A 26,901-nucleotide genomic window follows, 5' to 3' on the forward strand; every position below is an offset into this window, starting at 1 on the left:
TCAGGGAAATCAGCAAGTGAGAAACAGAGATGAGAACTCCATTAAGACTCAACTATACATGTAGGGATAAAGAAGTGGTTAATTACAAATTCAGTGGAAAAATTTAAGTGTTTACCTTTACAAGTGGGGATTCCTCTTTTTTGGTATTCTATCCACGGTTAACATTTACTGAGTGCTCACTGCATACAGGGTACAGGGCTACCCATTACATATTTCACACGTATTAACTCATTTAATCCTTGAATAGCCCTACAGAATACTAGTATTATCTCATTTTACAGATGGAAACTGAAGCACAGGGAGAGGAAAGGCAACTTGATCAAGACTGCAAAGCATAAGCCAGAGAGCCAGGGAGCCTATTAGCCGTCATGATACATTTAAGCTTGCCCTCAATGTAAAGGCAACTATTTACTGTTCAGGAGAACATTCTTGACATATTTGAACCCCCTAATTTGTCCTTAATTTTTCCTCTAAAGACCTTACTTAAGGAATTTCAGAGTTCATCAGCATACCTAATAAAGAACAAAGAAGAGAAATACAATGCAACAAGTTTTTGATATTTCTTAGAAACCTGATGAAAAGTTTTGATAAGGAAACAAACTGAGGGTTTCAGAGGGGAGGGGGATGGGGGATTGGGATAGGCCAGTGATAGGTATTTTTTAATATTGCATTCTGTTTTCCATGGTGGCTGCACCAATATACATTCCCACTAATGGTGCATGAGAGTTCCCTTTTCTCCACATCCTCACCAATACTTGTAATTTCTTATATTTTTGATGCTAGCCATTCTGAGTGGTAGAAGATGATGTCTTATTGTGGATTTTGATTTGCATTTGCCTCATGATTAGTAAGGTCAGACAGAAACAAATACCACATAATGTCGCTTATTTGTGGAATCTAAAAAGGAAACAAACAAAAAGCAGAAATAGACCCATAAATACAGAGAACTGATGGTCGCCCAAGGCAAGGGGGCTGAGGGACAGGCACAATGGGGGAAGGGGAGTGGAAGATACAGGCTTCCCGTGATGGAATGAATAGGTCACAGGGATAAAAGGTGCGGCATAGGGAATAGAGTCAATGGTACTGTCATAGTGTTGTATGGTGACAGATGGTAGCCACACATGTGAGCACAGCCTAAGTACAGGGTAGGAAAAGCACTCTGTTGTATACATGAAACTAAGGTAACACTGCGTGTCAACTATCAATTTAATAAAAAAAAAAAAAGAAGAGGCTGATCCTCGATGCCCCATTTTTACAGGCCAGGCCATCATATTTCTGAAATAAATATTTCAAAGGAAAATATGACAAAAAATTTGTTTTACTGACAAAACAACAATAAATTTTGTCATCTGGATATTACATTTTCTATTAGGATAAGCATGTGCAATCTTTATTTCAAAGGCTAATGATGATAACATTGGCAAGCGCTACATGTCAGGTGTGGGCTACATACAGGTGCTGAGCGGAGTTCTAGGAACACTCAACCATGACCTTGATCCCGGGAGATAATTTTATCTTGGGAAATGATACTGGTTAAAAAGACCAGGAAGCATAGAAACCCAAGTCACTGCATGATGCTGACTGAAGTAATCATCCTTCTCAGGAAAAGCAAGACATCATGGCGCACAACTTCAGGGGGTACGAATGCAAGCAACACTGCATCTGCCTGCTCAGACGGTGGGTCATTGGGTGGTGGGAGGGGGTACGTTCACATGGCATGGGCCAAGGCCTCCAAAGTTTGTGAACTCAGATGGATACAAACCCAGGATCATGTGTGCAAGGCATAGGAGGCGGTGGAAATACAGGGAAGAATCCATGAACACGTTTTAGAAGGTTCTGAGACTTGGGGCGCCTGAAGGCGTCTGCCTTCAGCTCAGGGCGTGATCCCGGTGTCGTGGGATCGAGCCCTGCATCAGGTTCCTCCCCTATGAGCCTGCTTCTTCCTCTCCCACTCCCCTACTTATGTTTCCTCTCTCGCTGGCTGTCTCTATCTCTGTCAAATAAATAAATAAAACCTTAAAAAAAAAAAAGGTTCTGGGACTTAACGACCAAATTTCACAGGCCAATTTAACAAACAGAAAGAGCGGCAATGAATAACTTGCAGTGGTAATCACAGCTGATGGACACGCTGCCCAAGAGGGAGCCGGGCTGCAAAGGTTAATGTAGATTGTTCTCTGGCCTCTCAGAAGGCGGCAGCCAGGGCAGCAGGCCCCGGGGCACATCTCCGAGGAAAGGATTAGCAAGGTAATGCCTGACAGAGACACAGGTTATCATCTCACGGCTATTTCAAATCAGGTTTCTCAGAGCATCCTCACAACCAGCTTGTGAATGAATGAGAAAAGGAGGAGCTGTCATTTCCATTTACAGTAAGGGATGTGAAAGCTAGGAGGTTAAGTGGTGGTCCCAAGTTCTCCCAGGATGTTGCTGCGTTATGGAGAAAGCCAGGAGCAGTGACTACGCAGGGAATCCTGCAAGCAGCAGGAGCATGAAGGAAGGAAGAAAGTTCTAGAATTATGAATGTGTGGACAGGAACCCCGGTGAATCAAACTGCAGTACTTTGATGTAGACTTGTGCTCTTATGGTTTCTGCTAGTCTCTACTGTGGTGTCCATACAAAACCCAAAGTGAAGAGGCATGGAATTCTGAAGGAACAAAGTCCAACCATAAATGGAGAAAACAGGGCCGTCTGGCCGCTCTGCTTTCATACCTACACCTGACCAATTTCTGACAGCTACTGGATTCACTGATGCATCCCACCCTCCTACACCAATTAGGAAGCCAAGCTTCTTCCTTCATACTCATGAGGAGGGCTCCTTCTAGCTCCTTCTATGTCCGGTCTTAAGTAATCATGAGGCTTGCCACTTTTAGTTGTCAGGGAAAAAAAATCTGAGATGTTATTAATCATAAAATTATTGAAAGTTACAATTTTTGGGGTGCCTGGGTGGCTTAGTTAAGGGTCTGCCTTCAGCTGAGGTCATGTTCCTGGAATTGAGTCCCGAGTCAGGCTCCCTGCTCAGCGAGGAGGCTGCTTCTCCCTCTGCCTCTGTCCCTCCCCCTTACTCGTGCTCACATTCTGTCTCTCTCAAATAAATAAAAACAAAACAAAAAAAATAATAATAATTTTTTTTAGCAGACTAACATCATTTGATTGAACAATTATTCCCCAGTTTCAATTATCTGGCTCTCCCTAGGGTGGGGCCCTTTTATGGCTAACCAAGCCCAGCAGATTACCTGGGCAGCACAGGTAAGCTCAAAACACTGGGCTCCAATGGAATTGTGCCAATGCTCTCTTTTCTTGGGTAGCCATTAAAGACCACTAACTGCTACTCACAGAAACTCCCAAGTTAGGTTAGGTCTTTCAGATTTGATGCCCCCAAATTCTGAAGCAATTCAAAGAGGGTTTCCAAAGGAGTTTTATTTCTACTTGTGGGTCATGCCATAGCCAGCCTCGCAGGGAATTAGTTGTTATACTGCACTGTAAAAACATAACGTGCAGGTTTACATTTATACATATTTGTGTATAGACATATATTAATCTTTTACTGCCAGCACACTTTTTTTTAAGTAATCTCTATACCCAACATGGGTCTCAAAATCACAACCCTGAGATCAAGAGTCTTGCACTTTACTGAGTGAACCAGCCAAGCGCCCCCTTTAGGCAAACTCTTTATGGAAGTCAGCAAAGGACAAAAAATGGTATCCAAGCAAAAAGGGTAATATTCTGAAGGGGGAAACAGAAGATTCTGGTGGAAAACAAACCCCTATCCCTTCCTTGAAGCCAATCTCATTTCTTCCTTCCAGAGTTGCAGGAATTCCAAGGAGCCTAATGCAAGGTACACCCTCAGTTCCTCCCATCTGATTGGATTCCAAGCCCATCTGATGACCCCACCAGCGCTTTTGTACCTCTCTGATCATGCTAAGACACAAAGACACAATGATCTATACACAGCAAGAAGCACACTGACCCAGAAGCACATGAGCCAAGCCTTGAGGCCCAAGATCTAAGAGTAATCTTTATTTTGATATTCTTGCATCCCAGCTGCAACATACCAGTTAGGAATTCGATCCAAAATCTATGAACCCATGAACAAATACAAACAATTCTTGTATGCCGTTCACTTGAGAGGGCATGTGACTCTTCGTAATTCAGAGTAATTCTGTAGCTTACGGAGAACGTTAGCCTCGGGCTGGGGGAAACTGCGTTAGCCTGTGCTATCTGACAGGGTCTGGGACCAATCCTCTGGAATAGGAACTGGAAAGGTAACACATTTCACCATTTTGTCTTTACTGGGACATCCCACCAACATAAAAGGCTGAGGGGAGGTAATGTGAATTAAATGAAATAATGTATATAAAGTGCTTAGCAGTCCAAGCTTAGCATTCTAAGTACCATTATTATTACCCTTCCATGTGCTCTGGATGCCAGGAGTCTGAAGAGGAGGGATGCTGCACTGACAGACTTATGGGCCCAAAGAATCTTAAAAATACCATGGGAGTTGGATCCCGAGACATGGCTCACTCTAACCGCTGGAACAACTTAGTACTACCCAGGGACACATCAGAGCAGAGGTTACCACTCCCTGCAGGTGGTAATGTCATCACACCTACCAACGTGGCTGTGGCTCTTCTATGGCTATCCTATCTGAGGTCTATTTTGTGTGAATATGCACGTTTGAAATAAGAGAACCAATAAACCTCATAAGTACTACATTTTCAGCCCTCTCCATTTTCGCCCCACCTGTAGGCCTCCCAAAGATAATGGAGGCATGGGGCGCCTGGGTGGCACAGCGGTTAAGCGTCTGCCTTCGGCTCAGGGAGTGATCCCAGCGTTATGGGATCGAGCCCCATATCGGGCTCCTCCGCTATGAGCCTGCTTCTTCCTCTCCCACTCCCCCTGCTTGTGTTCCCTCTCTCGCTGGCTGTCTCTATGTCAAATAAATAAATAAAATCTTTAAAAAAAAAAAAGATAATAGAGGCAACTCAACATTTTTTGAGATTTTTCTTTTCTTATTGCGTATTCTTTTTCTGCTTCAAGCCTCACTTCTTAGTGAAGACTTCGCGCCCTGAAATTGCTCAGCACGCCTGGGAGAGTAAGGAAAAAGGTGGAGAACCTCCAAATCAACCACACCAAGCCAAACCAAACACCAGATGATTCAGTATGGCCTCAGGAAGTGACCAGCTTGGCGTCTTCTAGCTCACCATCATGAACCAGTGTCGGTATCAAGGGAAATACAAAAGCTGGATTTTGTGCACTGGTAAATCCCAGGGAATTTAGCGGTGTCCACTCCAGGTTGGCCTTCTTGGTAGACGACGACAGTGGTCTGAATACCAGGAGGACCCTGTTCCCATCCCATGGAATGGGTGCCTAAGGAACCTCTCTTCCTCAGAAAGGAAGCTGTCCTACGAGCTGCTGCACTTTCTGATTAAACCACATGGGCATCTAAATAAACTGTTAGTGCGGTTTACAAAAGCAATAAAGGAAAAAAAATTTTTATGAAAAATGTTAACTGCTTTGTTTGAAAAACTGCCCAGCTACAAATCTTGAGAAAAACGACATTGCTTTACTCTTAGCGCCGATGGCAAATTTCCTCATAACGCTGAAGAAAATCTCCATATTTACTTAACAACCAAAGAAAGAGGGCGCCTGGGTGGCTCAGTCGTTAAGCGTCTGCCTTTGGCTCAGGTCATGATCCTGGAGTCCTGGGATCGAGCCCCGCATAGGGCTCCCTGCTCAATGGGGAGTCTGCTTCTCCCTCTCCCCCCCCGCCCCCCGCTTGTGTTCCCTCTCTCACTGTCTCTGTCAAATAAATAAATAAAATCTCTATTAAAAAACAACAACAACCAAAGAAAGGTAAAATTGCCCTACCCCGCCCCCAATACCAACAATGGATAACATTCCATGAAGCTTGCCATGTGTCCAAGCTCTTAAGTATTTCACATGCTTTATGTCATTTCATCCACACGTTCAATCGGAACGGGAGGGATTATCACCTCCACCCACAAGGAAGGAAGCTGATGCTGATACTCAGAGAGGTTTAGGGATTTGCCCAAAGTTTGAAAATTCAGTCATTGTGCCCCCAAGGCTGTTCTTATAATCTCTGCGTGATACTGCACCCCATATAAAGATTCATACTTTACGCTGTTTTATGTTTTCCCTTTCTTTTGCATTTTACAGTTTTGCTGGGTTTCTTGTGGTTGTATCTGGTCTCCCCCATGAGGCACTCAGTCCTAAATTCCCAGCTCCTAGAGAACAGCAGCCTGCTCGGCTCCCAGAGCAGAGCCGATCATTAAAAAGGTCCTAAAAATGCTTGCTAATAGAACACACAAACACATGCTGATATAAGAAATATTGTTTGAATAAGAAAATAGAAGTTTTATGAGGTGTAAGCCCAGAAAGCAAACAGATTTGGGGGAAGGAGGGGAAGAGCCAAATCTAACTTAAATAAATACCCAGAACCCAAAACCCAAAACACGACTATTCTACGTGCTTTGTATTTGTGTTTGGATGGCGGGGAAAACAGTCTCCCCAGGACGTATCTTCCTCCAGAATTAATACTGTATCCCTAACCTTACAGATTTTAACATATTTCTTTCACAAGCACAAGTAATAAAAAAAGGACTGGTTTGTCTGTTTGGCATTTAACTACCCAACTGCTTACAGCCCTATAGGAATTCCTAGGTATCTACCCACAATTTACTTTAAACTTAATTCCATGGGATTCTGTTCCTGCTAGTCTTTGTGAAGCTTGTGCCAAGGAACATGTTTCCTATAAACAGCAGTAAAAATGTATTCTTCTTATTTTATGCAAATAAATATGTCATCCATACTTCTGGCTCACCCCATTCTTATTTGAACTCTTGCTTGCTCTCAGACTTCTATTAGGCACAAAGTGAAATATGTATTTAATCAGAGGGCCACTTAGTCAGTAAACAGTACTTTTATTATCTGCTTACAGTCTTAAAAAATAAAATCGGGATCATTAAGATTGCTAACACCTCAAAGGAATTTCAAAGCTTTGAATTCTGCTGTCAGTCAGACTCTTATAAATTCAGTTCCAAGTTCTGATAAGTACAAATCGTCCAGATAGCCTTAAACGATTACTGATTTTGCAGAAGATAGGACTTACGTGCAATAAACAAAGCAAGATTCACTTCTTGGCAAGAAAACACGGCAAGATTTTCTTCTGATTTAGAGAGAAGAAAAAAACGATGCCTAGTTCTTAATCAGTAAGCTGTTTACTGATGTGGGTGTAGGAGAGATTCTTCTACCTATTTATTCTGGAAACATATGAGATAAAAAAAAAATAAGCTTTCAATGAAATGACTATCACAGAGATTGTGCTCCTGGCTAATACAAGATCCTTGTGGAGGCAGTAAAATTTTGAACAGCCTAAGCGAAACTCAAAGTATTAAGAACTAAAACGTAATTCCCATCACCTCCTCGTTACTCTTCAATTACTGGATATATAAAAGCAAAGGAACAAATATGGAAGGCTCTTAAATATAAGCTCCTAACCCTTAACACAGACCTAGGGTTCCTATTAAGTCTGCAGGTGTAAGGGACATCCTTATAAAGGTGCCCTGCATATCTCAGGGAGTTCAGAAATCAAGTTTGGTTCCCAGATCCCTCCTTTGTCATTGTCTCTTTTAACTTCACCCAACTCAGCTCTGTTAAATCAAGACTTTATGCAATGCTGGTGTGTCGTATTTGTATGACTACAACTATACAATCTCTCTTTAAGATTAAACTTTTCTAAACTTGTCCTTTCCTTGAGATACATTAATCGCTCCTTTCGCCCTCCATTTGTTGGCCTTGAATCTTTTTACATCCATACCAGCTCTTGATCCTGAGTCATAGCTAACTCCACTGAACAGTGGATGGTGGTGGTAGGCTTACAATTTATTAACCAACAACAATAGAAAGCGTTAGGGAAACACAGTACTTTTTTTTTTTTTTAACCTTCAGTGTATCTCCCTGATCAATAGCTTCCTTCTACCTTTTCTCACCGTGAGAGCTTATTTTGAAATTCAAGGACTGAGCCCATCGATATGCTACTTTTAGAAATCACACCTTAAAAATAAAGATGGAAAGAAAAGGTTGGAAAAGGGTATCCCTTGAAAACACTAACCCAAAGAAAGTTGGAGTATCTATCTATACCACACTAAACAGAAGCATTTAAGTTAGGATGCATTCCCAAAAATAAAGGAAAACATTTCAAAAGAATAATTGGTCAATTTATCCATAAAATATATTTAAAAAACCTAAATTTATATATGCTTAATAACACAGCTCCAAAATGTATAAAGCAAAATCTAATAGAACCCAGGAGAAACAGACAAGTCCATAATCACAGTGCGGGATTTTAACCAACTTATTATCTCAATATCTGATAGAATAAGCAGATAAAAATAAAAATACAGATGTGAAAACATGAACAAACTTGATCTGATTAAGAGAGATACAATACTGCAGCCAATAACTGTATAATACATCCTTTTCAACTAAACATACACTATGCTATAAAGCAAATACCAATAACTTCAAGGGCCAGAAATTGTACAGAATATATTTTGAACTAAGTGGATTTTTTAAAAAGATTTATTTATTTTGACAGAGACAGAGACAGCCAGTGAGAGAGGGAAACACAAGCAGGTGGAGTGGGAGAGAAAGAAGCAGGCTCCCAGCGGAGCAGGGAGCCCGATGTGGGGCTCAATCCCAGAGCCCTGGGATCATGCTCTGGGCCAAAGGCAGACGCCTAACGACTGAGCCACCCAGGCATCCCTGAACTAAGTGAATTTAACAAAAAAAATCCATTACCTAAATATAACCAGAAAGTCACTAAATATTTGGAAGTTCAGTAATACACTTCCCTAACATCTGGTTTAAAGAAATTATAATAAAATTAGAAAGTATCTTGATATAAAAGAAAATAAAAATCTGCTAATATTAAAATTTGAGGTTTGCAACTAAAGCTGTGTTTAGAGGTAAATTTCTACCTTAAAAAATTTTTTTAAAAAAGAAGGACTACAGGGGATACATACAAAACCTTTCTCTTATATTTGCTGTGAACCTAAAACTGCTCTAAAAAAATAAATAAATAAGGCCTTATCAAAGGAGAAAAAAAGAAAGGCTAAAAGTCAAGGGTTTAAAAAGGTATCTTAAGAAAAACAACAGCATATTAAACTGAAGTATACAGAAAAATGAAAGAGAAAAGTAGACATTAATGAGACAAAAACTAACTTCCAAGGAGAAAAATCAACAAATCCAAAGCTTGACTCTTCAAAAGCACTAATGAAATTAATAAAACCCTGATCAAGGAAAAAAGCGGGGAAAACAACCATTATCATGAATTAAAAAGGGGATAACACAGCACAGGTACTAAAAAGAGCATATGATAAACATTGTACTGATAAATTTTTAAAAGGATTTTTAAATGAGGCTCCATGCCTAGCATGGAGCCCAACGTGGGGCCTGAACTCACAACCCCGAGATCAAGATCTGAGCTTAGACCAAGAGTCCAACGCTCAACCAAATGAGTGACCCAGGTGCCCCTAAATTACAAANTGAACTCACAACCCCGAGATCAAGATCTGAGCTTAGACCAAGAGTCCAACGCTCAACCAAATGAGTGACCCATGGTGCCCCTAAATTACAAAATTTTAATGCAAAGGACAAATTTCTTGAAAAATGATGTACAAAGACTGACATAAGAAGAAAAAGAAAATCTGAATAATTCCATACCAATTTAAAAATTTGAATGCATAATTTTAAAACTTCCCACAAAAAGTTTTAGGCCCAGATGGCTTCACGAGTAGATTGTGCAAAAAAAAAAAAAAAAAAAGAAAAAAAAATTCTACCAAATTCTTCAAGAGAATTTCAGTCCACCTTCATCATGATATAAAAACCACACAAAGGTGGGACGCATGGGTGGCTGAGTCTGTTTAGCATCCAATTCTTGATTTTGGCTCAAGTCATGATGTTGGGGTCATAAGACTGAGCCCCTGCGTTGGGTGTGGAGCCTGCCTAAGATTCTCTCTCTCTCTCCCTCCTCCCCCTACCCCCACCCCCGGGGCACATGCATGCTCTCTCTCAAAACTAGCAAACAAAAAAACCCACATATACACACACAAATAAATTTAAAAAAAGAAAAATTATAAAACAAACTGCCTTGGGAACACTAAACAACATACCAATAAACTCAATCTAACAATATAAAAAGGATGCTCAAGTCATAATCCAATTGGTCTTGGCAAGCCGGAATCTGCAGGGCAGGAGGTTAGAAAGGTGGGCTGGAACTCTTGGGTAGGAGATGATAGTGTTGTTCACAGGCAGAATTTCTTCTTCTTCAGGGAAGCCTTAGCTCCCAAGGCCTTTCAACTAACTGAAGCAGGCCCACACAGATTAGCGAAAATAATCTTCCTTAAAGACAATTGGTTATGGACGCCAATCACGTCCACAGCGACCCTCAGATTACTTTTTGATTGAATAACTAAGGACTGTAGCCTAGCCAAGTGGACACCCAAAACCGACCACCAAGAAGAGGAAATACTTTCCATTTTGTTTTTATAAGGCCCACATAACTCTGATACCAAAGCTGACAAAATATTTCAGGGAAAAGCAAATTGCCAGCCAATATCCCTCAAGAACAATAGATACAGGAATTCTTGACAAAGTATCAACAAATTGAATGTAACGATACATGAATAAAATGTGACAACATGACCAAGTGGAGTTTATTCCAGGAATGTAAGGTTACTTGAACCTGTAAATATCAATCAGTATAATGTATCATGTTAAAAGAGTAAAGGCAAATAATCATGAATCTGAAGAGATGTAGAAAAAATATCTGTCGAAATTCAACAGCTATTCTTTAAAAAAAAGTAAAAACTCTCACCAAATAAGGAATTAAAAAAAAATTAAAATCTGGTAACAGATATCTATCCCCAAAATTGCAGTTAACATCATTCTTAGTGGAAAAACATTAAAAGATTTTGCTTTAAGATTATGAGACGATCTTCTCATCATTTCTCTTCAACATTGTACTGAAGTTCTAGCTCTCCATCCACAGCAGTAAGAAAAAGCAATACGAATCATATATTTTAAATAAAATATATGAACATTATGAACAGCTGACATGATTGTATATGTAGAAAATTCTATAGGAAACAAAAGAAACACCACCTCCAGGAAATGCAAAATGAGCTCACAAGTTCAATGATACAACGCCGATATACATAAATCAACTGTATTTCTGTACACTAGCAACAAGCAATTGGAAAACGATATTAAAAACAATCCCAAAAATAGAATTAAAAAAACATCAAATACTCAGGAATAAATTTAACCGGGAGTGCAAAATTTTTAAACAAAAAACTACAAAACACTCCTAAAATTAAAGAAGACCTGTGTAAGTGGAGAGATACACCACATTCATTACCGAAAGATTTAATATAGTTAAGATTCACAGACTCCTCAAATTAATCTACAGTTAAAAGGAAGTATCAGAATCCCAGCGGGCTTTTATTTAAAAAAACAAATTGAAAGGCTTCTAAAATTTATATATTCTAGTAAAGGATCTAGAATGATCAAAACAATCCTGACAAAGCAGCACAGTTACTAAATTTCACGTCTTCCTAAAACGTACAGTAACAACAGCAGCAGTGTGGGGGTAAGGACAGATAAACAGACCTGTGGAACAAAATAGAGACACAGGCTTGCTCACAAACAGTCAAAGGAGTTTTAACCAAGGTGCCAAGTCAGTTAAATGCATAAAAGTCTTTATAACAAATGTGAATAAAATAACGGGAGAAGCAAACAAATGAACCTCATTTGATACACAAAAATTAATACGAGATGCCTCAAGTTTTAAAAAGGTAGGACAACAAAGTTTCTTTACACCCCTTAAAGATACAAAAAGAATCTTTTTCTTAGGACACAAAAAAACATGGATTACAAAACGGGGGCTGGGGGGAAGGCAAACATCTGACTTCAACAAAATTAAAACTTGTTCTTCGTTAACAATATAAAAGAGGCAAACCACAGACTGGAAGAAAAGTACTCAAAAAAGGCCTAGATTAAACTAGTATTTTTTAAAAAGTAATATTAAGAAATACATAAAGGGGGCGCCTGGGTGACTCAGTGGGTTAAGCGCCCAACTCTTGATTTCAGCTCAGGTCATGATCTCAGGGTCATGGGATGGAGCTGGGCATGGACCCTGCTTAAGATTTTCTTTCTCTCCCCCCACCACCTGGCAACCTCTCAAGTGCACACGTGCTCTCTCTCAATCAATCAATCAATTCCTGTAAATCAACAACAAAAAGAATTTTTTAAAGTTTAAAAAATCAGCAAGAGATCTGAACCAATATATCACAAAAGATGATATCTGAATGGCCAACAAGCAAGCATGAAAAGAAGCTCAGTACCATTAATCATCAGGGCAGTACAAATTAAAACCACAATGAAACCAATCTCCACTAGAAAGGCTAAAATCAAAAAGTCTGATAATACTAACTGTTGCATAGATGTTGAGCGGCTGGAGGTAAGTATATAAAATGTTGCAACTATTTTTGAAAAACTTTATGGTAACTTTTTAAGCTAACCTACACATATCTTATGACCTAGCAATTTCATTTCTAGGTGTTTGACCTAAAATAAATGAAACATATGTCAACACTTGTGCAAGAAGGTTCATCGCTAAAAACAATCAACAACCCGAATGTCTGACAACTAGGGAATAAACAAATTGTGAAATCGTCATTCAATGGAGTATCACTCAAGGAAAAAAAAAAATGAATCACAAGACATGCAACAGGGATAGGTCGCAAAAAGGATCTGAAAAAAAAAAAAGGCGGCAGCCACATAAAAACATGTACTATGTTGATTCCATTTACATGTATGTAGCCCAAAATAAGAATACTGATTCTATGTCAGTGGAAATCCAGGACAGGTGTTGGGGTCTGGAAATTAACTACAAAGCGGCAAGAGAGACGTTCTGAGGTGATGGGAAGGTCCTATGTCTTATTTCGGGTAGTCTGTCCCAGGGAGACAACACAACTATCAAAACTCCTCAAACTACTAAAAAAAAATATATTCCATTGAATATAAACAATACCTCAGTAAAAATATCAATAGGCTCAAAAAAAAGATTATGACACAGAATTCCTTTCCCATTCCTTTGGTCATGCTCAGGCAGGTGTTGGCAACGTGTGAATACACAGCCATAATGTCACATGGTGGTTTCCTGGGGAGCCCTGTGGGGAGGGAAGGGGAAGGCACAGGGGAGGGCTACTGAGAACCAGCCTGTGCGCCTCAGAAAAACATGGCTCCCGAGCCGTGTCCGGAGTATCTGACATGCAGCGCTGGCCCTCAGTCTCAACCAGAGATGTTCTTATCTCCTTTGTGACTCAACGCAAACGCCGATCAGAGAACACTAAATCAATGAACCCATGGAAAGGGCTCCAAGAAACAAGTGAGTCATGAAACTCACCAGCAAAAGACAATATAGACTACAATGAATCATGTTCCACATCAGATCTGAGAGAGAGATCCATACAGAAAATAACAAGGGCAAGACTTCACTAAAATGGAAGCCAGTTCTCCAGTCCATCCCTCTTCTTGTTCGTCTCATCCCCAAAACTCATCAAATAGCTAGGACTGAAGGAATGTAATCAAGAACAGCATATGGAGACTCTAAAGGTCCTCCAACAGAGTAAATATTTGGCCACTTTCCTCTCCCTAGCAACCGCTGCCCATGTAATCATCCCTAAAGATGCAAGATGGCAAGGCAAGAGCGCCCCGGGAGGGGCCACTGTTCTACAATGGCCATCATCCAATATTGCCGTAATGTAAAGTTCTATGCTCTGCACAATACCACCCTGCTTGATAAAAATGAGATCCTTATTTTTTTCTTTAGGTCTTAATTAGCTTCTTGGTAAACGACAAACATTATCATTGGAGTACACATGCTGGGACGGACAAATTGGGCACCAGCTGCCAGCCTGGGAGGGTCCCCGGTGATTAACTGTCACGATGCTGATGTGGACGGTGCTGCTTTTCTAATTGTGCGAACCATCATGCCGGGGAAATACCAACCGTCTCATCTTCCATTAACAAAACAAAACAAAAGAAAAAAAGACAGGTAAAGGAATCACATGAGTGGGCTTGTGTGAATCCTATCACCCCGATCTCAGAAACCTAAGGGTCAAGTGTTTGTAAATATTTCCAGTAACCCGTATCAGCAGTTCTCCCTTCTCTTAACAAGGAAACGCACTTTAACTTGGCAGTTTGTATGAATCATTCATTATCGCTGGGACTGGCACTTTCCTAGAATCTTCCATCCTTGCCACAGCTCTGGCTAAATGCTTTGTGTTGATTTTAAAAGCGTGAAAGCACTGTGGTTCCGTTAAAATGGATGAGTTTACTTTTTAAAAAGTCGGTAAAACAGAGATCTTCCAAATGAGAGCCAGGCAGCCTAACTAACCATCGCCTTTGTCCAATGGGGATTTTGGGGCGGGAGTGGGGGAAGGGGTCAACACGCCATAGAAATCTCAAAATGACAACGTCATTGTTCAGTGAAAGAGGCTGGAATGCTTTCTACACACTTTCCCTGACATCTTTACACAATGCAAGGCAAGGGTCAGTGGTACTGAGACAAGGAAAGGCAGTTCCACTCCTTTGCGTCTATAAAAGCAAGTGACCCAACCTATTGTACCCAAGTCTTAGGCTGGCTTTGTTCTCCATATCCAGATGCAGCAGCTTTTTCTTCCGTGCTCCCCCCTCTGGAAAGAAATGACTGCGGACACCTCCTTCACATTTTCTTTTTTCTCGGGCATTTTCACTTCATAAAGCTGCAGTCAATGTGTTTTGTGTGTGGTGAGGGGGGAATGACACGTTCCATGGTGGTCCCCACCACTGCCTGCATTGGTGGCTCAAGTGGCCTCAGGATTAGCCCTTTGTGTTCCATGAAAGGATATGAAAAGTCAGTTTAAGCTCAGTGAAGCTGTTGATTTTTTTTTTCTTTTCTTGGATGAGGGGTGTGTGGGGAAGAAAGGTTTTGCAATTCAGTGTTCCTCAATAAATGACAGCATTTTGCTGAGGGCAGCCGTGTGCAAGTTCACATGCTCAAGGAGCCCAGCATTTTTTTCTTTTTAATTAAAATGCTTAAGTCAAACTTCCGGCCTCTTACCTTCCTTTTGACTTGTTTTGCTAGTAGGAAGACTTCTTGGAGGTGATCACTGTTTCAGGTCATGAATTCTATATAATTGAGAGTCCCTATTCAAATATTACCGGGGGGAGGGGGCAGCTTCCAGAAATTGCCTTAAGTTTGTTAATATGAAATATGTAGTGTTCCTTACGAAATTCACTGACTGTGACTCCATGAGTCTACATGTAAAAATAGCCATTAAAATCTCCAGGGAGCTCAAACTTAGAATCTCTGTGATACAAACTCATGTGGTGATATTTATAGGCCCCACAACTCTGTGACAATTCACTATGATGCAACATAGTGCCAAACTATTCCTCCTACTTAAAAAGATAGGTAGCGCTTTAAAAATACCCGTTATTTAGTGCCTAACGTGTACTTAGACGTTACGCTAAGCATTTTATTAAAGCAACTTCATTTTGTCTTCACAACAACCCTTGTGAAGTAATACCACTGTCTCTATTTTACAGACAAGGAACATGTGGCTCTCTGAGGGCACGACAGGACAGACTCCAGGGAAAGACAACAAGGCCAAAGAAGGGAGCAGAGAGCATTCGCATACCAGAGAAGCCACTAAAAGCGCATTTTATGCAACAGGGAGGGAAGAGCATCAGGAAACGCAGGGGTGGGAGAAAGTGGAGGAATGGCTTCAATACCAAGAACAGGGGTTGACTCTGCCATCCGATCTAGAACACTTGTTAGCGAAGGAAATAAGAAACAAGTAAAGGCTAATATTTATCTCTGGAGGGGCAACGACAGGTTTAGAAGTAACTTCCAGCTTCGCTCAGTGTGTGTTTCACTAACTTCATCCAGAAATCTCCTGAACGAGACAGCCTCATAGAATGTATCTGATCACGAAACACGATCAGGTTCCCAATCAACCTGGGGCCCTGGCATCGCGGTACACTGAACTGAAATGGGGGAAGCAAGAGCCAGAAGCCCAGGGACGCCTCACTGGAGACCGTCATGGAACCAGGTGGCCTGCTGCCCAATCCTGAGACGCCAGTGCGGACGCCGGCTGCAACCAGCAAGGCAAGAGGAAGAAGTCCTTGGCCATATAAACTTTTCCAGGTGAGTGCACAGAGGAGAGAGAAATCTAAAACATTAAGACCCTTTACAGAAGCGGCCAAGGGCACAATTCACGGGCAACCACGGTGCCCACGCAACGCAAACCACATCATCAAACCTTGCTGATTTTCAGTAAAATCCACCGGAATAACATTTCCCAAGAAGAAAGATGCCCCACCCATTCTCGTTTCCCTTAAAATTACGTGGCAAGCACCCTCTTAGCTGCTCAAAGACCTTGGAAGGGGCCAAATGTTTATGGGTTCAAATCTAAATTCCTCAGACAAGTTTTCAAAGTTGTCTTAAAATGCAGACTGTGATTCATGCAGAGCCCTACATAAAACCCTCTGTTCCAGCCACAAACATTATTTTCCTTGCTTCATAAGTTTAAGATGAGCATCAAGCTACTTGGCTGGAAAGAGTTATGTATCAACGATATAACTGCTCCTTGACGGTACATATGCATTTCTGCCTACACACGTGTGCACATGTATGCATATGAAAAACACTGACGAGCTCTGTTGTCGGAACTCAGGTACATCAGACTCCTATCTTCACAGAAAAGACTGTTAATGCCTACATTATAAAACCTTAAAATTTATTTTTTTTTAAGATTTTATTTATTTACTTAGAGAGACGGAGAGCATGAACATGAGGGAGAGGGAGAAGCAGACTCCCCGCCGAGCAGGGAGCCCGACCTGGGCTTTGATCCCAAGACCCTGGGAGCATGACCTGAGCCAAAGGCAGACGCTTAACCGACTGAGCCACCCAGGCTCCCTTAAAATTTATTTTATTGACAGTTTTTCATAGTATTCAATATTTAAACTACTTGGACGTTTGTTTTAATTAAACCATACAGTGTTTATTTCTGTTGTATGAATGATAAAGCTATTGTACACCGTTTATATATTATTTCCAGTATTTAAATTTAACAATTTAACTTTTAACTTTAGAATATCTGTGCCACTGTCTATAAGGAATGCATTTCTAATTCCCAGTGCAGCATTGAATCTCCTGTTCTTCATAGTTTTAAAGTTTCTGTTTTCCAACAAAACTTCAAGAAATGTTCGTTTTCATCACAGCCAATTATTTGTCCTTGTTTACATAACAGTACCACAGAGCTGTGTATATCACAACCCAAAGAAACATGTGTCAAAATATGTGTAAATATGGTATCTTCTATCTCCTCGTGTGCACGCCTAAAAAACAGTCACAGCTTCTCCCATACTTGTGTCTGAAATCAGGCTTATCACAAGCTAAGGAATAAAGTTCTGAAAATAGTAGGTCTTAGTCTGGACTTTACAACCAACAGACATTTCAAAAAGCATCTATGGAGGAGAAAAGTGATTTGTCCACCCTTAATTCTAAAGGGGAAAAAAAAAGGCCAGTACCACAACTGTCAGAAGTTTGTCTCTCAAATAGCATGGGATTGACTTGTTGGGCAGGAGACATAGGCACCAGATGACAAATCATTTAATTATTATCTGAGATTCTACTTGGGATTTGCCTCAGCGAGAATGTTCTGATGTGATGGAAACACAGAAAGGGGCACTCTGCTTCTCCCTCCTGAGCATAAATGAGAATAACTCGAAATTATAAAAATAAAAGCTTCAAACTGATCACTTCCTCGCTGCGTGACCCTGGACCAATTATGTCATTGTGTGTTGTGAGTCTCATTTCCGTCATCTGTGAGAACAGCACAGTAACTCTGTGTAACCTCCTGAGTTGCCAGAAAAATGAGATGATACAAATAAAAGATTTGGAACGAGGCTTGGCACCCAGGAAGGAGTCACTCAACATTAGCTAGGATGACTGCTATTTCCAGGTAATGCGGACATGTCACCTTCTGTATGACTTTAGACCTCCTGGCTAAGAGCCACTCCACTGTATTTAGAACACAAGTATCTAAGAGAGAAAAACTGAGAAAATTCAACTTTGCAAAAAAAGATATCCTACATCATCCTGACGCTTTCCTGTTAACTCAGCTGGTGGCAACCTGGTGCTTGAGAGCCACTGGCTGAGAAAGGGTAGCTTGTTGGAAGGACAAGAGGTCCAGGCTGACTGCAGAGAACCACCTTCCTGTCCGGGGACTGACAACACAGTGTTCACAACTTCAGTGACTGTAGTCACCACCAAGTACAGATCTGCCTCGGTTTCTGAAGCTGCGCTGTGGGGGACGGGGTGCCATGCAATAGAGCCCCAGAGCCTTGCCTTTAAGGGATTACACACATACTGAGGATTTAAAACATTTACAATACTTTTAGCCCTATGATTAGTGTCAAATACATATTTTTTTCAATCTGAAATGTGAGCATGATGTCCCTCCTCTGTTTGAAGTATTCCAGTGGTTTCCCACTGCATGCAGAAGAGAAGCTAAAGCCCTTAACCTATGTGCTCCCGTTCTGCCTCTGCCTCAAGCTCCCTCTTGCCCATTTCTCCTTTCTGCTCACCGCCCAGCTTTCCCTCTCCCTGGGAAACTCCCACTTCGCTCCCATCCTCAGCGTCTGCACCTGTTCCTGTTCCTAAGCATGCTCTCCCACCCACCTGCATCCAGGTCTTTTCTGCATGGCCATTTCCTTCCTATTTTTTTTAAACTCAAACATCACCGTATCCTTGATCACCATGTTTCATTCAAGCACTCCCTGAAGTCACCTGCGAACACTTTCCTTTCCTTAATGCACTAGGAGATTATTGGAATTGCCTTATAGTTTTCCCTGTTTCCCATCTGTCTTCTGCACTGGAATGTACATTTCTAGAAGCCAACGCCTGGTTCTACACACCAAGTCCTAGGAAAAGCGCCTGGCACACCGAAGGTGCTCAGTAAGTATGGCCTGAATGACTGGAGGTGAGGCTGAAATGAGATGCTTAGCACTGCACTCGGCCAGGGTGATAGGATCCCCACGGTGACAGGATCCCGGCCCTCGCACAGGGCATAGGGATGGTTTTATTGCAGGACAGAGTGTTCAAGGGAAGTTTTCCCTAATGGGAAGAGAGACTTCCGCTGGTCCTTGAAGAATGAAGGGGGAACCCATTGGGGGTTGGGCCAAAGGGGTGTGTGTAACACAGAGAAGAGCCTCAATGGTCTGCCAAGCAGGCACATCGAGTTCCCTCCAGGAGCTGCAGAGAGATTAAATTTAAGGGCTGGGAAATCTGAATTTTACTCTCTGGCCCTGAGCTCCTTTGGAATACAAATCACCAGCAAACAAAGCACAACAAACCATTTAGACACGTATTCTCAGGGTTGCTGTGGTGAGGAAAGGGTGTGAGTGCCTGTTTCTGCTGTGGGGAGGCCAGTCTGGTAGGAAGATGGAATCTGGTTATCCCTTCAATGGTCTCAGCCTTCTAGGGCATACCAGAGTCTCTGGTTCAGAGAAGAAAACAAATTAAGTTCGAAAATAAGCGAAGAGAGTGGCACTGAAAGCAAAGCACAAAGGTATCTGCTGACCGCAGAGGACCATGGGCAGGTTAATCTACGCGCCACCGCATTCTTGAGGCAAAGACAGAAGAAACAAAGAAATAATAAAAGGCAGGTCTTTTTTATAATTACAAAATGTTAAATAAATTATTTCAGCTCTCATTAAACGGAATGAGAAGGAGTTAGCTGAGGAAAAGGTTACAGAATAAACACTTCAAAGTAATAAAATTTATTAAAATGATCAAGTATCTTTCAAGGCTTATCAGATATACCAAGGATGAACAGAATCACTAGAAGGGAGTCGAACACACTTGGCAGGGGACTTTACCCTTGAAAACAAAGCTAAGCAACTCCCCTCAAACTCTTTCCCCTTCCTGAGCCCACTCTCAGCAGACAGCAGTTCCCATGTGGGAACTCGGCTTCCAGAAGGGCTTCCTCAATGCTCAGTTGACCTCCTGGATCTAATAGCTTGCCTTCCAGGACTTCCTCTGGGGCACTCTGCAAAATTTGCATCCCAACCTTGGCAAAAGATGACTTTCTGGAAGACTCCCTCTCCTGGGGACGGGTGGGCGGGGGCTGGAGAGGATCCCTGAGGGGATCCTCCTCATGATTGTCCTTCAGGATCTTGACTCTAATCCCTGGTTATTGGTGGGAGTATCGGGTACCCCACACACAATGCCCCAGAAACACAAGCTATAAAACCCAAACCACCCAGCGACACACTGAGCAAACTCCTTCAAAGAACGGCATGTCTCATCCCAACTGCCTCTCCTCTGACTTTCAGCCTCTACAATCTGGACTCTTTCTCTCCGAAGCCTGCTCCGGCTGCTTACCGGACCCCTCTTCGTCAAATCCGAGCCACAGGTTTCTGCTTCCTCACCTCCCGCTTTGCATTTCACACACCTGTCCTCCTTTGGCTTCCCAGCTCCGATTTCCCTCCTCTCTTCCTTGCTGTTCTTTCCAGGTCTTACCTGCTTGCCTTCTCTTCTCTCTGCTTTCTCTGTCAACATCAAGACTTCCCTAAAGTTCTGGTCTTGGCCCCTAAAAATGCTTCACTCACTCTGGGCAATCTCATCCATCTTCCCAGCATCAGTGACTACCTGCTCCATGAAGACGACACAGGCTCTATGCTCACCGCAGGGCTCTCAAACACCAGGCTCACGCTCCCAACTTCCTGCAGGATGCCTCCACCGGGAGGTCCCAGAACATCCTCAAGATAAGCAAATAAAAGTGGGGGACGGGGACAGAAAAGCAGACTGCTGTCACGTGAGAGCCTTAGCTGTTCACCCATACAGTCTCCCTCCTTTTATATCGTCACACGGCACAGTCACTGCTGACCTTCTGTCTCTCTGGAGAGAGTGTGCCTCACAGAAGACCAGGAATTAAACGTCATTCAACGCCACAACCCAGCCCAGCAGGGTGCCTAGCATGCAAGACCCAGTGAGTGCTTGGTCAGATGAAGGGGGATACGGGCTCCACGTCTCTTGTCCTTCACCCCAGTGTACAACAGGAGCTCAAAAAAAGATGGGGTAGAAAAAGCAAAACGAAGACATGTTATAGGAATGAGAAATACTGGTAGAACTACAAGGCTATACACCACAGATATATTATAAAAAACAATGTCTCCCTTTTGGGAGAATGTCAGGATTTTCCATTATGTATCTAGTTCCAAATATATTCACAAAACAACAGATCTGCACAAATATTACAAACATACGTGTGCAGTTAAAATTTATCATTACAATTCATTCTCATCATTCATTAAAACTTAAATGTTATTAAAACATTACAAATATTACATCTGCATGGTACCTTTATTAATTAAATCAATCGTTGCCTTCAGAAAATTAAAAGACTAGATTTAGGCTGCTGGGATTTGTGCTATGGTATGAGGAAGTCAGCCAAACACTTAAAAATGTGAATTTTAATTACTGTGTCTATGTTTTTGTTTGTTTCTTTGTTTACCCAAATACATCATGTTTTGAAGGCCAAAGTCCTATTCAAAGAACTCCCCCCCATCATCGATTTCTCAGGTCTGACGTCCAGATGAAAACCGTGACACTTTGTATTTCCACCCCTATATCCACAAAGATATTTAGTTTTAACACGTGAAGAACTATATCCTAGCTTGACAGATGACTTGGTTTTAAAAATATCATTAACACTCAACACTGTTCTGATTTTTGTGAAAGCAAATAAACAAAACATGTCTGAACACCACCGATAAGCCAGATGTGCACTGCCAGCCACTGGCTAACCTATCTGATAAGCCCAGGGCAACCCTGACGTAACCTGCAGACTATTGTTACTTTGTATTTATAAATTATTTATTTCCAAGGATATATTCAGAAATGTCCCTTGCTTCTGGCCCAGCCTTCCAAAATGCCTCGCTGTCAAAAATGGATCTTTCTTCGGGGCGCCTGGGTGGCACAGAGGTTAAGCGTCTGCCTTCGGTTCAGGGCGTGATCCCGGCGTTATAGGATCGAGCCCCACATCAGGCTCCTCTGCTATGAGCCTGCTTCTTCCTCTCCCACTCCCCCTGCTTGTGTTGTGTTCCCTCTCTCGCTGGCTGTCTCTATCTCTGTCGAATAAATAAATAAAATCTTTAAAAAAAAAAAAAAAAGGATCTTTCTTCATTCACTACGGCCCCTCACCCGGGTGAGCACAGGTTCCCATACGTGAGCCGCACTGCTCTGCGGGATTTCTCAGTCTAACGCAGGACAACAGAAAATGCTACACATTTTCAAAATTCACTGTGTCAGTCTCCCACTAGTGGGATTAGGAACAGCTACCTCTCCAAAAACAAAACAATACAAAACAAAAAATACCCCATAAATATTTACACAAATATAAATCTCCTGTTCAAGTCCAAGGACCAGAGTTAGGTAAATACCCTGCACCTGGCCAGCATATCTGGTCAGAATTTTCTTATCTCGATCATTTAGTCGATGGAATCATAAAATCTGCCCCTGATTTCTGACTTGCTTCCACAAAGAATTACCAACTCCAGGCATTATGGCTCCAATGGAAGGTTCTGATCTCAGGTCTCTCCTCAAATTTCTCAGCATCAGACTCAATTGGAAAAACAATTAAGTTCTAATCCAATGGTTCACATTTCCGAACTCTTACTTACAAAACCAACAAAACTATCATTGTCTTACAGAAAAAGCAATAAAACATGCATAATCTGGATTAAAAAATTCACATGGATAAATGTAATCACATTATTTCTATATCTATTTGAATTTTACTCTCCCCAAAACACATGACCATAGGCATATCTTTAGTATGGAGAAAAAAAAAATCACACATGACAGTCTTAATTCAAATATTCTGATAAGTGGAAAACTTAACTCCGGCTTCACAAAGGTATCTTCGCTTTGGATTTCGGTTTGCGTTCCATTCATTACCATGTAAATCCTGCCAAGTTCTTTCCGGCTCAGGAACACTAGATGTGAAAGATACGTAAACTGGGAACGACCGCATCTCCTGCATGGTCACACCAAAGGTCACTTCTTGACAAGGAGATTCCCAGTCCTTTTAAAACTCAACCGTTTCAATTCAACTCACCTGTTACATTTGGAAAGACTCAAGTTCTGTGAGCTTCTCTGAGTATAGGAGGGGTGGCTGGAGTTAGAGAATTCCAAAGAAGCTGATGTGAGACCTCACAACTCAGGGGCCTCCCGATGTCAGCAGCAGGTTTTGCTCTGGACATCAGAAACAAAGGCAACAAGGAAATGTTCTACTATCTCGATACTGAAAGGGGCTGACAAAACTCTTGCGAAGAGCTCATGAACTGGACGCAAGGTCTGAAAATCATTCCCCTTTCAGATTCCCGCGTAATTGGGAAGGTGCTATCGTTCGCACAGGCAATATTCCCAATACCTGCATGTTTTCCCTGAGTCTTAAAACTCTTAAATATATTAGAGGACTGAGGCCAGTAGGTAAAATGTCCTTTAAAAAACTCACACCCACCCACCTACAGAAAGGCAAACAACAACCAGATCAACTCCTTCAGCAAGGCCACGAGGGGAGTCAGTTGATTGTCATTCTGACCTTGCTTTGCTTTAATTCAGCAGCCTATTTAGAAATGGAACAAGCAACCCTCTTCATTCGGCTCAGCTAGCAGAGCTAATAGGCTTCTAATTAATTTCCAGAAGATTGCTGTTATAACTAACAGGTTTTAAACATTTGGTTGATTGGGGAAAATGAATTGAATATAATGTATTTGATTTGGAAAATTAGTTTTCATTCTATGTGCTTACCATAATAGTGTTTATTTTAAGTTTACATGATTCCATTAAGAGTCCCAGAACACCACCGGGTTGTTTTTAGCCTTAACGGTGTCCTATCCAACTTAAAAAAAAAAAAAAAAAAAATCAATTTACATTTTGATTTTTGTTGGCCTTTATTTGAGGGCAGGTTAAATTCATTTTGGTGGCTGTAATAAAAATCTTCGCTGGCTAATATAGCAAGAGGACCAAATAGTTCAAAATGATCCCAGAGATACTCATCGCACGCAAATCCTCTGGGGAAAGGCTTCTACACACAAAGTACGATGAACCAGTTAGTGCATCGTTTAGGAAGTTTCCCTTGATTCCTCCTGACAGCCATTTAAACAACAACAGTTGGGAAATGTCCCTCAAAGAATCAACCACAATGGCAGGGATCAGAGCTTTTCTATTCAGCTAATACTATTTTTAAAAGGAGAAAATATTTCTTCCTGAAGGGATTAGGAGAAGCCTTATTAAAGACACCTGCAAACAAAACAAGTGACAACAGGTCTTTATCATAATTGATAACTGAGTTATCCTTGAGACAAAACTCCTTTCCTGGAGACAATAACATCGAGATTTACCTTGGCTATTGGAGTCAAGAAATCAGCTAATTGGGACTACCGGTGATAAGTCTCACCAAGATTAAGTGAGCAGGTAATAAAAAGGCCCTTGTCTCTCCGGTGAAAGAGAAGTACAGAGAGACTAGAATATTCTCTCCTCGGGCTGCTGAGAATGTTCTGTAATAAACTCAGGTAGCATCTATCCCTGTGCCTCCATATACCATGCAAAACCAGGTGGGCGATTCTGACCAGGAGGGCTGACTGTGTGCCGAGCACACAGTGGCCCAGCCATCGTTGGAAACTCAACCTCTGCCGAACTTGCACTTCAGAAGAACCTTTCCACAAATCTCAATGTAATTCAAAAATCACTGAGAGACTGTGACCCTGTTTTAGAGAAGAATTTCTTCTTGGGGATAAATTACATAGCAAACTCAGCAGGACATGTTTATAAAATAAGTTTGCAGAAGAGAGATGGAAAAATCAGAGATCTTTGCAGTAAAAGTCCTCTGCCTCCAAGTGTCCGTTTGGTTCACGCTGGTGACGGTGCGTGCCTTTGCCCGTGGGCTATCCTGTCTGCAGTCACATATTCACTGCAGCATTTCTGAGTGACTCACAGCAATGCCTGTGGTCATTTCAGGCCTATTAGTGATTTTTATAACATAGCTAATTTTCCAAATTAACTAAGTCTGGCTCCTTTTATAACAGTGGCTCCAGAAAAGTCCCTAAGTTTGGACTTGTAGTGCACCTGGGCACTGAACAAAGTCAGGTGGGGGGGGGGGATGTGACCATCAGGATGAAACCATGATTGCGGACCCCAGTGGCAGCATTCAACTTCCTGGCCTTACGTAAAATTGAGTTCATGATTACTTAGAGAGGTGAAACACAAATTCAAGAAGTATTAGCAATGGCAGAAGTGATCTTAGAATATGTGCAGCTGTTGATAAATGCACGTCATTTAAAAAAAAAAAAAAAACCCACTTGGAAATGAAGAAGAAAGTCCCGCAACCTGACTTGCTGAAAAGCAGACAGAATTAAACAGCAGGAAAATCATCCCACGTGTTCAGCAATACTGAGTGAGCCGATGAGGCACGAGATGACCCAATATCATTCCTCAGAACCTCAAGTTCACAGAACAGATGCTGCAGAGAAGGTATCTGTGGGATTGTTGGGTTTAACACACACACACACACACACACACACCCCTTAAGACTTAGAGCAATCAACGTGTGAAAGAAAAGCTGCCTAGAAAAACAAAAAAGACATTTTCTGAGATGACTTTGATCCTGTACTCAAATTATTGGCTTAAATGTACTTGCCTCTAAAGGCTTTGAGTCTGCAGTAACTGCTCTCTATTGTCCTTGCTAACAAAGTATTATTTTCACCTTATTATTGCTAATCTTTTCTTTGTTAGTAACCACACCTGGTTTTATCCCCCAAAACGGTGCAGTAAATATTTGTCCTTTGTGGTGATACAATGCATAATTTAGTTAATCTGGGCTATCTTTCCGTGAGAGGTGATTGTTTCTATATTATGAAATGTGCTCACGGTAAAGGGAAATTCATGCCAGATACCTGGAAGGCAAATGGAGAACCACTTACCAAGCATGTAGCTGCTTCGAACCAACTTTGACAAGACTGTGTAGCCACTCCCACACATGAGGTATTACTCATGTTAACTTAGCCTCCGAATCAGAACCACACCTTTCTCTTACAAACACGGCCTTTACTGAGATAACATGACAACGTCAGGCCAAGAGGGCCACCCTCAGCCCCCATGGAAAAGACTTGAAAGAACAGGAACTGCAGTTTTCCATTCAAGAACTTGGCATCACTGTGACCTTACCTGGAAGAAATCTAGAAACGTCAGGGGTAGCAAGTCATCCATGTGCCCAACATCTTTGGAGAAACGATTTAAAATTCTTCCTGCAAGAACAGGATATGAGAAATTACTCATTTCCCCAGATAGGCCCTTTAAGAGAAACAACTCAAAGACAAATCAAAACAATATTTTAAATGCATATGTATTTAATCTATTACGCATTCATACGAAATAAGCCGATGTCAGTGGTAAAGAAAAAGAAAATAGGATGACACCTAAAGAGGAACAAAAATACCACCAAATGGTGGTGGGCAGGGAGTTGAAATGTGGCCCTGATTTCTAATAAAATGGAGGGGGGGGGGAATCTTCTGGCAGTATCGGGAAGGGTTGGTGGATTTTAGAATGTTTCCTCCTTTTAGATGCCTTCTCCGATGCCCACCTGCCCAGGGGCTGAGTTGGTAAACAAACAAATGCAAAATACATAATTGATCCCAATTGTTATACTAATTTTGCTTTAGTTATCAAAATTTTACTAAGTGGTAATTAAATAAATGTAATTATAA

General features: G+C 41.5%; 1 protein-coding gene across 3 annotated transcripts in view; it reads right to left on the reverse strand.

Annotated features, from left to right (window-relative positions):
- Nucleotides 1-26,901, reverse strand: part of ABCC4 (ATP binding cassette subfamily C member 4) — a 246,341-nt gene that overhangs the window by 57,141 nt on the left and 162,299 nt on the right. For all 3 annotated transcript variants that reach the window (XM_034665378.1, XM_034665380.1, XM_034665379.1), the window contains exon 20: nucleotides 26,363-26,442. In XM_034665378.1, coding sequence (XP_034521269.1) covers nucleotides 26,363-26,442 — 80 coding nt within the window. The remainder of the gene's footprint in view (nucleotides 1-26,362; nucleotides 26,443-26,901) is intronic.

Source organism: Ailuropoda melanoleuca, chromosome 7, assembly GCF_002007445.2.
Source record: "Ailuropoda melanoleuca isolate Jingjing chromosome 7, ASM200744v2, whole genome shotgun sequence".
NCBI lineage: Eukaryota > Metazoa > Chordata > Mammalia > Carnivora > Ursidae > Ailuropoda > Ailuropoda melanoleuca.